This window comes from Salmo trutta, chromosome 38 (assembly GCF_901001165.1).
Source record: "Salmo trutta chromosome 38, fSalTru1.1, whole genome shotgun sequence".
NCBI classification, from domain to species: domain Eukaryota; kingdom Metazoa; phylum Chordata; class Actinopteri; order Salmoniformes; family Salmonidae; genus Salmo; species Salmo trutta.
The window spans coordinates 26,798,141-26,812,436 of record NC_042994.1 but is presented as its reverse complement, the minus strand read 5'-3'; the positions used below and the strand labels follow the sequence as shown (position 1 = coordinate 26,812,436).

Genomic DNA, 14,296 nt, shown 5'->3' with positions numbered 1-14,296 from the left:
ACCCGGCACAGCCAGAAGAGGACTGGCCACCCCTCATAGCCTGGTTCCTCTCTAGGTTTCTTCCTAGGTTTTTGGCCTTTCTAGGGAGTTTTTCCTAGGGAGTTTTTCCTAGCCACCGTGCTTCTTTCACATGCATTGCTTGCAGTTTGGGGTTTTAGGCTGGGTTTCTGTACAGCACTTTGAGATTTCAGCTGATATACGAAGGGCTATATAAATAAATTTGATTTGATTTTGATTTGAGATAAAGGCCTCTGAACAGTGGGACATAGGACAGATAAAGGCCTCTGAACAGTAGGACAGAGGACAGATAAAGGCCTCTGAACAGTGCGACATAGGACAGATAAAGGCCTCTGAACAGTAGGACATAGGACAGATAAAGGCCTCTGAACAGTAGGACATAGGACAGATAATGGCCTCTGAACAGTAGGACATAGGACAGATAATGGCCTCTGAACAGTAGGACATAGGACAGATAATGGCCTCTGAACAGTAGGACATAGGACAGATAAAGGCCTCTGAACAGTGGGACATAGGACAGATAAAGGCCTCTGAACAGTAGGACATAGGACAGATAATGGCCTCTGTCTCTCAAACAGAGAATTAGTGAACATAATTGTTCAACCAGAAGAAAGGACAGGGATTATCCAGTCGCAGAACATTTTAATGACCAAAAACATGACATTTCTACCTTTTTAGATTTTGTGGCGTAGAGAAAGTCTAGATATCAGACAGGGGAGGTGATATAAATAACACTGAGTATAAGAGAATGTTTTGGTCTTTTCACCCTGCAGACATTATCCCCTAAATGTCTTAATGATGAAATGCCCATGTTGTGTTGTAAATGTGAACATGAACTAATGCCACCACTTCATCCTCAAAGAACCTCGTGAAAAACCTTTTGGGGTTTATTTTTTAACAAGACCCCCGTATTAATAATACACATAAAAACAACAACACAATATTTTAGTTCTCAGTGTTTATTAGGATTTTAGTGGCAAAGCAGAATAAAACAATCCACAAAAAAAATATCTAAATATGAGGTAAACTCCCAGCAGAACCCCAAGTCCAATGGGTATACCCTCCGGCGTGTTGATGCTAATGTGTTGATGTTCTCCGTATCCAGAATGATTTAGCAGTGCATGGTGATCGAACAGGTTTTCTGTTATATTCATCAGAGGTGTAGGGAAGGTGAAGTCTGTGAATCCCGAAAATAGTTGTTATACAGATGATTAACAAAACATGCACACGACAGTGGTGAATGAAAAAAAAAATGTGATAATGGTTTTCGTACACATACCTTGTTCGTAATGTATTGGGATATTAATTGACGATCTCCAACAGACGCCAGACTCCGGCCTTCAGTAGACGCCAGACAGTGTAGGCCGGCGACCATCAACAAGTCAACGGGACGGAGGGACAGGTGTGGGGGGAGAGAAGGGACTGGTCCTTACTAGCTTGAGACGGGAGACAACGAAGGATCTCACATCCTCAATCATGTTGGGCCACCAGAATTTCCGCCTCAGGAACTTCAGTGTCCGATTAACCCCTGGATGCCCTGTTCATTTAGAGGAGTGTCCCCTCGGAGTCCCTCTCCTCGTTTGAAACATCGTGTTGACGGGAAAGGGCGTCTGCTTTCTGATTTTTGGATCCCGGGTGATAGGCTAGAGTGAAGTTGAACCAGTTAAAAAACAGAGGCCACCTGGCCTGGCGAGGGTTTAACCTCTTGGCTTCTTGAATGGAGACCAAGTTCTTATAGTCCGTTCATCTCATGAAAGGATGAGGTGCCCCCTCCAACCAGTGACTCCACCCCTCAAGGGCCCACTTGACTGCCAAGAGCCACTTGCCTACATCCTAGCTGCGTTACGTTGGTGAGAACCGCTTGGAAAGAAAGGCACATGGGTGCAGTCTCTTGTCCCCCTCGTTCCACTGTGAAAGGACCGGTGTCCAAGGCGTCCACCTCTACCACGAAAGGACGAGTAGGATCAGGAGGTGAAATGTCCCCTTGAGCTCCTCGAATGCCCTGTCAGCCTCGGGGGTCCAGCCAAAATGGGTCTGGGACTTACGGGTTAAGGCCGTGAGAGGCGCTGCCACCCCACCAAAGTTGCGTTGCGGAGGTCCAGCTTGGTGAAGCTCCAAGGCAGCGGACATCAGGGGTAGGGTGTAACAATTCTTAATCGTAATCTCCTCGTCCTGGCGAGCCCTGGGATTTCCCGTCAGCTCTGGGCATGTAGCGCGGAGATGGTCGAGACCTCCTCAGTAAAGGCAGCAGCCTTCACGCATGCGCCTGTCACGTTCCTGTGGACTCAGACGTGTGCGTCCCAGCTGCATGGGCTCCTCAATCAATCAATCAATCAATCAATCAATCAATCAATCAATCAAATGTATTTATAAAGCTCTTCTTACATCAGCTGACGTCACAAAGTGCTGTACAGAAACCCAGCCTAAAACCCCAAACAGCAAGCAATGCAGGTGTAGAAGCACGGTGGCTAGGAAAAACTCCCTAGGAAGGCCGGAACATAGGAAGAAACCTAGAGAGGAACCAGGCTATGAGGGGTGGCCAGTCCTCTTCTGGCTGTGCCAGGTGGAGATTATAACATAACATTGCCAAGATGTTCAAATGTTCATAGGTGACCAGCAGGGTCAAATAATAATAATCACAGTGGTTGTAGAGGGTGCCACAGGTCAGCACCTCAGTAGTAAATGTCAGTTGGCTTTTCATGGCCGATCATTCAGAGTGTCTCTACCACTCCTGCTGTCTCTAGAGAGTTGATAACAGCAGGTCTGGGACAAGGTAGCACATCCGGTGAAAAGGTCAGGGTTCCATAGCCGCAGGCAGAACAGTTGAAACTAGAGCAGCAACACGACCAGGTGGACTGGGGACAGCAAGGAGTCATCAGGCCAGGTAGTCCTAAGGCATGGTCCTAGGGCTCAGGTCGTCAGAGAGAGAGAGAGAGAGAGAGAGAGAATTAGAGAGAGCAAATTAGAGAGAGCATACTTAAATTCACACAGGACACAGGAAAAGACAGGAGAGATACTCTAGATAGAACAGACTGACCCTAGCCACCTGACACATAAACTATTGCAGCATAAATACTGGAGGCTGAGACAGGAGGGGTCGGGATACACTGTTGCCCTCTCCGACGATACCCCTGGACAGGGCCAAACAGGCAGGATATACACCCACCCACTTTGCCAAAGCACAGCCCCCACACCACTAGAGGGATATCTTCAACCACCAACTTACTATCCTGAGATAAGGCCGAGTATAGCCCATGAAGATATCCCCCACGGCACGAACCCAAGGGGGGGCGCCAACCCAGACAGGAAGAGCACGTCAGTGACTCAACCCACTCATGTGGTGCACCCCTCCTAGGGACGGCATGAAAGAGCACCAGTAAACCAGTGACTCAGCCCCTGTAATAGGGTTTGAGGCAGAGAATCCCATTGGAGAGAGGGGAACCAGCCAGGCAAACAGCAAGGGCGGTTCATTGCTCCAGTACTTTTCCGTTCACCTTCACACTCCTGGGTCAGACTACACTCAATCATAGGACCTACTGAAGAGATCAGTCTTCAATAAAGACTTAAAGGTCGAGACCGAGTCTGCGTCTGCGCCTGTCACATGGGTAGGCAGACCATTCCATAAAAATTGAACTTATAGGAGAAAGCCCTGCCTCCAGCTGTTTGCTTAGAAATTCTAGGGGCAGTAAGGAGGCCTGCGTCTTGTGACCATAGCGTACGTGTAGGTATGTACGACAGGACCAAATCGGAACGATAGGTAGGAGCAAGCCCATGTAATGCTTTGTAGGTTAGCAGTAAAACCATGAATTCAACCCTAGCCTTAAAAGTAGCTAGTGTAGAGAGGCTAGCACTGGAGTAATATGATCAAATATACTGCTCAAAAAAATAAAGGGAACACTTAAACAACACATTCTAGATCTGAATGAAAGAAATAATCTTATTAAATACTTTTTTCTTTACATAGCTGAATGTGCTGACAACAAAATCACACAAAAATAATCAATGGAAATCCAATTTATCAACCCATGGAGGTCTGGATTTGGAGTCACACTCAAAATTAAAGTGGAAAACCACACTACAGGCTGATCCAACTTTGATGTAATGTCCTTAAAACAAGTCAAAATGAGGCTCAGTAGTGTGTGTGGCCTCCACGTGCCTGTATGACCTCCCTACAACGCCTGGGCATGCTCCTGATGAGGTGGCGGATGGTCTCCTGAAGGATCTCCTCCCAGACCTGGACTAAAGCATCCGCCAACTCCTGGACAGTCTGTGGTGCAACGTGGCGTTGGTGGATGGAGCGAGACATGATGTCCCAGATGTGCTCAATTGGATTCAGGTCTGGGGAACGGGCGGGCCAGTCCATAGCATCAATGCCTTCCTCTTGCAGGAACTGCTGACACACTCCAGCCACATGAGGTCTAGCATTGTCTTGCATTAGGAGGAACCCAGGGCCAACCGCACCAGCATATGGTCTCACAAGGGGTCTGAGGATCTCATCTCGGTACCTAATGGCAGTCAGGCTACCTCTGGCGGGCACATGGAGGGCTGTGCGGCCCCCCAAAGAAATGCCACCCCACACCATGACTGACCCACCGCCAAACCAGTCATGCTGGAGGATGTTGCAGGCAGCAGAACGTTCTCCACGGCGTCTCCAGACTCTGTCACGTCTGTCACATGTGCTCAGTGTGAACCTGCTTTCATCTGTGAAGAGCACAGGGCGCCAGTGGCGAATTTGTCAATCTTGGTGTTCTCTGGCAAATGCCAAACGTCCTGCACGGTGTTGGGCTGTAAGCACAACCCCCACCTGTGGACGTCGGGCCCTCATACCACCCTCATGGAGTCTGTTTCTGACCGTTTGAGCAGACACATGCACGTTTGTGGCCTGCTGGAGGTCATTTTGCAGGGCTCTGGCAGTGCTCCTCCTGCTCCTCCTTGCACAAAGGCAGAGGTAGCGGTCCTGCTGCTGGGTTGTTGCCCTCCTACGGCCTCCTCCACGTCTCTTGATGTACTGGCCTGTCTCCTGGTAGCGCCTCCATGCTCTGGACACTACGCTGACAGACACAGCAAACCTTCTTGCCACAGCTCGCATTGATGTACCATCCTGGATGAGCTGCACTACCTGAGCCACTTGTGTGGATTGTAGACTCCGTCTCATGCTACCACTAGAGTGAAAGCACCGCCAGCATTCAAAAGTGACCAAAACATCAGCCAGGAAGCATAGGAACTGAGAAGTGGTCTGTGGTCCCCACCTGCAGAACCACTCCTTTATTGGGGGTGTCTTGCTAATTGCCTATAATTTCCACCTGTTGTCTATTCCATTTGCACAACAGCATGTGAAATTTATTGTCAATCAGTGTTGCTTCCTAAGTGGACAGTTTGATTTCACAGAAGTGTGATTGACTTGGAGTTACATTGTGTTGTTTAAGTGTTCCCTTTATTTTTTTGAGCAGTGTATTTTGGTTCTAGTCAAGATTCTAGCAGCCGTGTTTAGCACTAACTGAAGTTAATTTAGTACTTTATCCGGGTAGCTGGAAAGTAGAGCATGGCAGTAGTCTAACCTAGAAGTGACAAAAGCATGGATACATTTTTCTGCAACATTTTTGGACAGAAAGCTTCTGATTTTTGCAATGTTACGTAGATGGAAAAAAACTGTTATTGTAACAGTCTTGATATGTTTGTCAAAAGAGAGACCAGGGTCCAGAGTAACGCCGAGATCCTTCACAGTTTTATTTGAGATGACTGTACAACCATCAAGAGTAATTGCCAGATTCAACAGAATATTTCTTTGTTTCTTGGGACCTAGAACTAGCATCTCTGTTTTGTCCGAGTTTAAAAGTAGAACATTTACCGCCATCCACTTCCTCATGTCTGAAACACAGGCTTCCATGGAGAGCAATTTTGGGGCTTCACCATGTTTCATCGGTATGTACAGCTGTGTGTCGTCCGCATAGCAGTGAAAGTTAACATTATGTTTCCGAATGACCAATTTGGGTTTCCAATCTCTCCAAAAGAATGTGGTGATCGATGGTATCAAAAGCTGCACTAAGGTCTAGGAGCACGAGGACAGATGCAGAGCCTCGGTCTGACGTCATTAAAAGGTAATTTACCACCTTCACAAGTGCAGTCTCAGTGCTATGATGGGGTCTAAAACCAGACTGAAGCGTTTCGTATACATTGTTTGTCTTCAGGAAGGCAGTGAGTTGCTGTTCAACAGCTTTTCCATTTTTGGGGGGAGGAATGGGAGATTTGATAGAGGCCAATAGTTTTTTATATTTTCTTGGTCAAGGTTTGGCTTTTTCAAGAGAGGCTTTATTACTGACACTTTTAGTGAGTTTGTTACACATCCGGTGGATAGAGAGCCGTTTATTATGTTCAACATAGGAGAGCCAAGCACAGGAAGCAGCTCTTTCAGTAGTTTAGTTGGAATAGGGTCCAGTATGCAGCTTGAAGGTTTAGAGGCCATGATTATTTTCATCAATGTGTCAAGAGATATAGTATTAAAAAACTTGAGTGTCTCCCTTGATCCTAGGTCCTGGCAGTGTTGTGCAGACTCAGGACAACTGAGCTTTGGAGGAATGCGCAGATTTAAAGAGGAGTCCGTAATTTGCTTTCTGATGATCATTATCTTTTCGTCAAAGAAGTCCTTGAATGTATCACTGCTGAAGTGAAAGCCATCCTCTCTTGGGGAATGCTGCTTTTTAGTTAACTTTGCGACAGTATCAAGTTTCTGGGGGGGATTGTTCTTATTTTCCTCAATAAAGTTGGAAAAATAGGATGATCGAGCAGCAGTGAGGGCTCTTCGATACTGTACAGTACTGTCTTTCCAAGCTAGTCGAAGACTTCCAGTTTGGTGTGGCGCCATTTCTCTTCCAATTTTCTGGAAGCTTGCTTCAGAGCTCGTGTATTTTCTGTATACCAGGGAGCTAATTTCTTATGACAAACGTTTTTGTTTTTAGGGGTGCGACTGCATCTAGGGCATTACGCAAGGTTAAATTGAGTTCCTTAGTTAGGTGGTTAACTGATTTTTGTACTCTGACGTCCTTGGGTATGTGGAGGGAGTCTGGAAGGCCAGCTAGGAATCTTTGGGTTGTCTGAGAATTCATAGCACGCCTTTTGATGCTCCTTGGTTGGGGTCTGAGCAGATTATTTGTTACGATGCTGGGCTCGGGGGGCTTGGGGAGCACAGGAAACCTGGATACTGGGGTGGTGTCAAAAAGGTGCCGTCTCACGCATTCTCGAAGGCGGTTGTCAATCCTGATTTCCAGCGTTTTCAGGGACTCGGGGTCCTCTCCCAGTTCCCGAGAGGCCAGATCATCCTTGATGGAGTTAGATAGACCCTGGTGGAAAGCGGTGACCAGTTCCTCAGTATTACACCCACTCTCAGCGGTGACGCCTGTAGCACTGGGTGATGAGACTTGGGCATTGGCTCCTCCTGGGTTGTGGTTGAACTGTGGTTGGAGGAAGTCGGCAAGTGCCAGGAGGGTCTTTGATATTTGGAAGAGTTGTTCTTGCTGCCGACCCAGCAGTGCTCCTTTGTGGGTTACAGCATTCTTGATCTTCCCTATGAGCTCAGTTCAAATGTTGAACATCAGAACCCAACAAGCCTGTTTAACTCCATTGTTTGTAAACAATCTTAACACTGTTCGCATGAAAACATGGATAAACTAGAATTGTAATATCATGGATGGTCAGTTCTTGTATCCATTTCTCTATTAATTTGAGAGTGGTTGTATTTCTCCAGCCTCAGCTTTTTACCAAAACGGGTGAGGTATCCGCTTTGTTATTGTTTGAATTGAGGGTGAGGATTTGTTTTTACACATGACCTTTTATAACAGGGTTTACTATAACAAGGTTTACTATAACAGGGTTTATTATAACAGGGTTTAATAGAACAGGGTTTATTATAACAGGGTTTACTATAACAGGGTTTACTATAACAGGGTTTACTATAACAGGGTTTATTATAACAGGGTTTACTATAACAGGGTTTACTATAACAGGGTTTATTATAACAGGGTTGATTTGTAACAGGGTTGATTCGTAACAGGTTTATTCATAATGTACAAATCTCTATTCAGCTTCTACATCTGCGTAGAGGAAATTTTTATCTGTAAGAAGTAAGAGAACTGGTTATTTAACAATTATTAGTTTACATGGTTTTCCAGAATATTGTTTTTGTTCAACTGTGTTACCCACTCCAGTCAACAGATGGCGACGTGAGTCTTTCAGGTGATGCCTCTTGCGTGACGTATAATGTAGTGGACGGGACGCTTTTTCTACAACAACAATTCATCCACCTCGGTAGCGTGCTAGCCAACATAAAACCACAACATTGAAGCTCTTTGGGCCATTTTTGTTTATATTAACCTCAGTGTTTTAAACACACTGTCTGCGTATTTACTACTTACTCCATTTAATGTGCTATTTATGTTATTAGCTAAGTAACACTCGGCTAATGCTAACTAGTTTACTTGCTAACATCCTCGACCATGAGCTCCCGCTACTTCCCCCGTTCTGAAGAAGAGGTCTGCTGGACAGAGAAAGAAGTTCTTGTGAAAGAGGAGAAGGAAGAGGAGGCTTTCACAGTTAAAAAAGAGGTAGAGGGTGAGGCTGTTACAGTGAAAGAAGAGGAGAAAGACGTGAAAGTAGAAGAATTTACGGTGAAAGAAGAGGAAGAATATTTAAGAGTGAAAGAGGAGGATGCAGTTTTTGGAATGAAGGAGGAGGGGGAGATTACTTTCACGTTGGAGGAGGAAGGGAAGACTGGAGATCTGATTAACACCAGTAAGTGCTATTTTAAAAACAGTGGAACAAACTCTGTAGTTGTTTTAACTATTGAACTAATGTGCAGTGTTAAAGACTGCGGTCAAGTGAGCCGTCATTCGCAAAACGCTGTCAAGCCACCCACGCTTCTGTTTCCACCTGAATTTTTTTAAGCGAAGTGACAACACTTTACGGTACAGTGTGTTTTCTGTGAGGGGAAACGGAGTCGGATGTTCTCTAATGCTCAGATAGAAACGACAGCTACGAATTATTACAAGCAAACCGTTTCACGTACGCTTATTCAATCTTCCATAACCAAAATGATACCAAATCGTTTAGTTCATTTTCGCACCTTTTTATTTTTTTTAATTTTACCTTTATTTAACTAGGCAAGTCAGTTTAAGAACAAAATCTTATTTTCAATGACGGTCTAGGAACAGCGCTGCCTTGTTCAGTGGCAGAACGACAGATTTGTACCTTGTCAGCTCGGGGTTTTGATCTTGCAACCTTTCGGTTACTGGTCCAATGATCTAACTGCCCCACTGGGCTACCTGCCGACCTTAACAAAATGACTTTGATATCACGGGTAGAGTGAGTCTGCTTCGTCAAGTACTGAGTAAAGGGTCTGAATACTTATGTAAATCAGTTCCAGATTTTTTTTATACATTTGCAAAAAATTTATACAAACCTGTTTTCGCTTTGTCATTGTGCGGTATTGTGTGTAGAATAAAAATCGGAATAAAATAAATGTAATCAATTTTAGAACAAGCCTGTAATGTAACAAAATGTGGAAAAGTCATAAAACAGTGCAAAATATCCAGTCAGAAATGATTATTTTCTCTCAGAGAACCAGATAGGCCTTGGCTACTACACAGCTCATTACTACCACAGATAACCACATAGGCCTTGGCTACTACACAGCTCATTACTACCCCAGATAAACAGATAGGCCTTGGCTACTACACAGCTCATTACTACCACAGATAACCAGATAGGCCTTGGCTACTACACAGCTCATAACTACCACAGATAACCAGATAGGTCTTGGCTACTACACAGCTCATAACTACCACAGATAACCAGATATGCCTTGGCTACTACACAGCTCATTACTACCCCAGATAACCAGATAGGCCTTGGCTACTACACAGCTCGTTACTACCACAGATAACCAGATAGGCCTTGGCTACTACACAGCTCGTTACTACCACAGATAACCAGATAGGCCTTGGCTACTACACAGCTCGTTACTACCACAGATAACCAGATAGGCCTTGGCTACTACACAGCTCATAACTACCACAGATAACCAGATAGGCCTTGGCTACTACACAGCTCATTACTACCCCAGATAACCAGATAGGCCTACGCTACTACACAGCTCATTACTACACCAGATAACCAGATAGGCCTTGGCTACTACACAGCTCATTACTACCACAGATAACCAGATAGGCCTTGGCTACTACACAGCTCATAACTACCACAGATAACCAGATAGGCCTTGGCTACTACACAGCTCGTTACTACCACAGATAACCAGATAGGCCTTGGCTACTACACAGCTCGTTACTACCACAGATAACCAGATAGGCCTTGGCTACTACACAGCTCGTTACTACCACAGATAACCAGATAGGCCTTGGCTACTACACAGCTCATTACTACCACAGATAACCAGATAGGCCTTGGCTACTACAAATCAAATCAAATTTATTTATATAGCCCTTCGTACATCAGCTGAAATCTCAAAGTGCTGTACAGAAACCCAGCCTAAAACCCCAAACAGCAAGCAATGCATGTGAAAGAAGCACGGTGGCTGGGAAAAACTCCCTAGGAAAAACTCCTGAGAAAGGCCAAAAACCTAGGAAGAAACCTAGAGAGGAACCAGGCTATGAGGGGTGGCCAGTCCTCTTCTGGCTGTGCCGGGTGGATATTATAACAGAACATGGTCAAGATGTTAAAATGTTCGTAAATGACCAGCATGGTCAAATAATAATAATCATAGTAATTGTCGAGGGTGCAACAAGCACGTCCGGTGAACAGGTCAGGGTTCCGTAGCCGCAGGCAGAACAGTTGAAACTGGAGCAGCAGCATGGCCAGGTGGACTGGGGACAGCAAGGAGTCATCATGCCAGGTAGTCCCGAGGCATGGTCCTAGGGCTCAGGTCCTCCGAGAGAAAGAAAGAAAGAGAGAAAGAGAGAATTAGAGAGAGCATATTTACATTCACACAGGACACCGGATAAGACAAGAGAATACTCCAGATGTAACAGACTGACCCTAGCCCCCCGACACATAAACTACTGCAGCATAAATACTGGAGGCTGAGACAGGAGGGATCAGAAGACACTGTGGCCCCATCCGATGATACCCCCGGACAGGGCCAAACAGGCAGGATATAACCCCACCCACTTTGCCAAAGCACAGCCCCCACACCACTAGAGGGATATCTACAACCACCAACTTACCGTCCGAAGACAAGGCCGAGTATAGCCCACAATACTACACAGCTCATTACTACCCCAGATAACCAGATAGGCCTTGGCTACTACACAGCTCATTACTACCACAGATAACCAGATAGGCCTTGGCTACTACACAGCTCATTACTACCACAGATAACCAGATAGGCCTTGGCTACTACACAGCTCATAACTACCACAGATAACCAGATAGGCCTACGCTACTACACAGCTCATTACTACACCAGATAGGCCTTGGCTACTACACAGCTCATTACTACCACAGATAACCACATAGGCCTTGGCTACTACACAGCTCATTACTACCACAGATAACCACATAGGCCTTGGCTACTACACAGCTCATTACTACCACAGATAACCAGATAGGCCTTGGCTACTACACAGCTCATTACTACCACAGATAACCAGATAGGCCTTGGCTACTACACAGCTCATTACTACCACAGATAACCACATAGGCCTTGGCTACTACACAGCTCATTCGTACCACAGCTCCACTAGAGTTGGAATGTGCTAAAAGATTTGGCTCCACTAAATATAGTTTGTCAATGTCATGATTCCTCTCGTCCTTCCTGTAGCAATGCAAGTCATTTTCAGTCAACCTTCAGCTTTTGGAAAAGTAAAAAATTACTCCTACTTATTCAAATTACACCAAGATTCTTTTAAATTAGATTTTCTTTGTAATCTGGCCTCGGGTTATTCAATCACATTTATTTATACAGAAACCCAGCCTTAAACGCCAAACAGCAAGCAATGCAGATGTAGAAGCACGGGGGCTACGGAAAACTCTCTAGAAAGGCAGGAATCTAGGAAGAAACCTAGAGAGGAACCAGGCTCTGAGGGGTGGCCAGTCCTCTTCTGGTTGGGCCGGGTGGAGATTATAACAGTACATGGCCAAGATGTTCAAACGATCATAGATGACCAGCAGGGTCAAATAATAATATTGAGGGATCTGATTTGAATTCAACCTCCTCGCAAGAGAGTTGTGGAGGTTTCATTCAGGTCTCTATTTAAATAAACACTATGTCTTTTGCAGGAGAAAGACCAGACTCAGAGGAACCAGAGACGTCCAAACCATTAAGACGACACCACTGCTCCCACTGTGGAAAGGGTTTTAACCAGTTAGGGGACCTGAAAACACATGAGAGAATACACACAGGAGAGAGGCCGTACCACTGCTCCAAGTGTGGAAAAGGTTTTAACCAGTTAGGAAACTTGAAGCGGCATGAGAGAATACATACCGGAGAAAAGCCGTACCACTGCTCCCACTGTGGAAAGAGTTTTAACCAGTTATGGGACCTGAAAGGCCACAAGACTTTGCACACAGCGGAGAAGCCTTATCGCTGCTCCCTTTGCGGAAAGAGTTTTACCGTGTTGGGGAGCTTGAAAATACACGAGATAAATCACACAAGGGAGAAGTCTTACCACTGCTCCCAGTGTGAAAACAGTTTTACAGAGTTAGGGAGCCTGAAAATACACGAGAGAATACACACAGGAGAGAAGCCTTACTACTGCTCCCAGTGTGGAAAGAGATTTACCCAGTTAGGAAGCCTGAAAGAGCATAAGATACTGCACACAATGGAGAAGCCTTACCCCTGCTCCCTGTGTGTAAAGAGATTTTCCTCATCAGGGTGCCTGAAAAGACATGAGAGGACACACACAGGCGATAAACCTTTCCAATGCTCCCAGTGTGGAAAGAGTTTTTCCTTGTTAGCGAGCCTGAAAAGACATGAGAGGACACATACAGGAAATAAGACTCATCACTGCTCCCAGTGTGGAAAGAGTTTTAACCTTAAAGAATACCTGAGAGTGCATGAGAGAATACACACAGGGGAGAAGCGAGAGAAGCATTTCCACTGCTCCCAGTGTGGAAAGAGTTTTTCCTTGTTACCAAGCCTGAAAAGACATGAGAGGACACACACAAGAGAGAAGCCTTATCACTGCTCCCAGTGTGGAAAGAGTTTTAAGCTGAAAGGACAACTGAAACAGCACGAGAGAATACACACAGGGGAGAAGCCCTACCACTGCTCCCAATGTGAAAAGAGTTTTGCCTGGATAGGGGACCTGAGAAGACATGAGAGGATACACACAGGAGAGAAGCCTCATCACTGCTCCCAGTGTGGAAAGCATTTTACCCAGTTAAGACACATGAGAAGACATGAGATAATACACACAGGAGATAAGAATGTAGGCTGAACAGTGAACAGAATAGGCCCAATACAGGTGGGACAGTAGTCCCCAGAGACTCTGAATATGTCTTGTGTATTGACTGTCTAGTGTTTTCCCTCCTGCATGTTTTATAAAGGATTGTGTTTGTGGATTTGTTTTCTGGGTGCAGGGTTTTGGTTGTGCCCAATGCACAGCTGATTCAAATAACCAACTCATCATCAAGCTTTTCTTATTTGAATGGGATGTGTAGTGTTAGAGGACCTGAAATCACATGAGAGAATACAGAGGCTTTGTTCTCACTGTTGTTTTTGACTGAGAATTGTTATGATTTTTCTCTTTTCCTTTAAGTTGTTGAAATGTTCCGGATTCACTGACCTTCATGTCTTAAAGTAATGACTTTTCTCTTTGCTAATTTGGGCTGTTCTTGCCATAATATGGACTTGGTCTTTTACCAAATAGGGCTATCTTCTGTATACCACCCCTACCTTGTCACAACACAACTGATTGGCTCAAACGCATTAAGAAGGAAAGAAATTCCACAAATTAACTTAACAAGGCACACCTGTAAATTGAAATGCATTCCAGGTGACAACTTCATGAAGCTGGTTGAGAGAATGCCGAGAGTATGCGAAGCTGTCATCAAGGCAAAGGGTGGCTACTTTGAATAGTGTAAAATATATTTTGATTTGTTTAACACTTTTTGGGTTACTAAATCATTCCATATGTGTTATTTCATAGTTTTGATGTCTTCACTATTATTCTACAATGTATAAAATAGTAAAAATAAAGAAAAACCCTTGATTGAGTAGGTGTGTCCAAACTTTGACTGGTACTATATATGTATGTATGAGTATTTATGT

The 14,296-nt window shown here is 45.0% G+C and overlaps 1 protein-coding gene across 1 annotated transcript; it reads left to right on the top strand.

Annotated features, from left to right (window-relative positions):
* Positions 1-8,732: 8,732 nt before the first annotated feature.
* On the top strand, positions 8,733-13,856 carry LOC115178572 (zinc finger protein OZF-like). The gene is made up of 2 exons (XM_029739826.1): positions 8,733-8,802; positions 12,304-13,856. The coding sequence occupies exons 1-2, from the start codon at positions 8,733-8,735 to the stop codon at positions 13,461-13,463; spliced, it is 1,230 nt and encodes a 409-aa protein (XP_029595686.1). The 3' UTR covers positions 13,464-13,856.
* Positions 13,857-14,296: the final 440 nt, after the last annotated feature.

Bases quoted from the DNA above. Each gene is read 5' to 3' on its own strand.
- LOC115178572 (XM_029739826.1), top strand. From the start codon at position 8,733: ATGAAGGAGGAGGGGGAGATTACTTTCACGTTGGAGGAGGAAGGGAAG. The intron at 8,803-12,303 runs GTAAGTGCTATT...TGTCTTTTGCAG, and splicing joins TGGAGATCTGATTAACACCA to GAGAAAGACCAGACTCAGAG.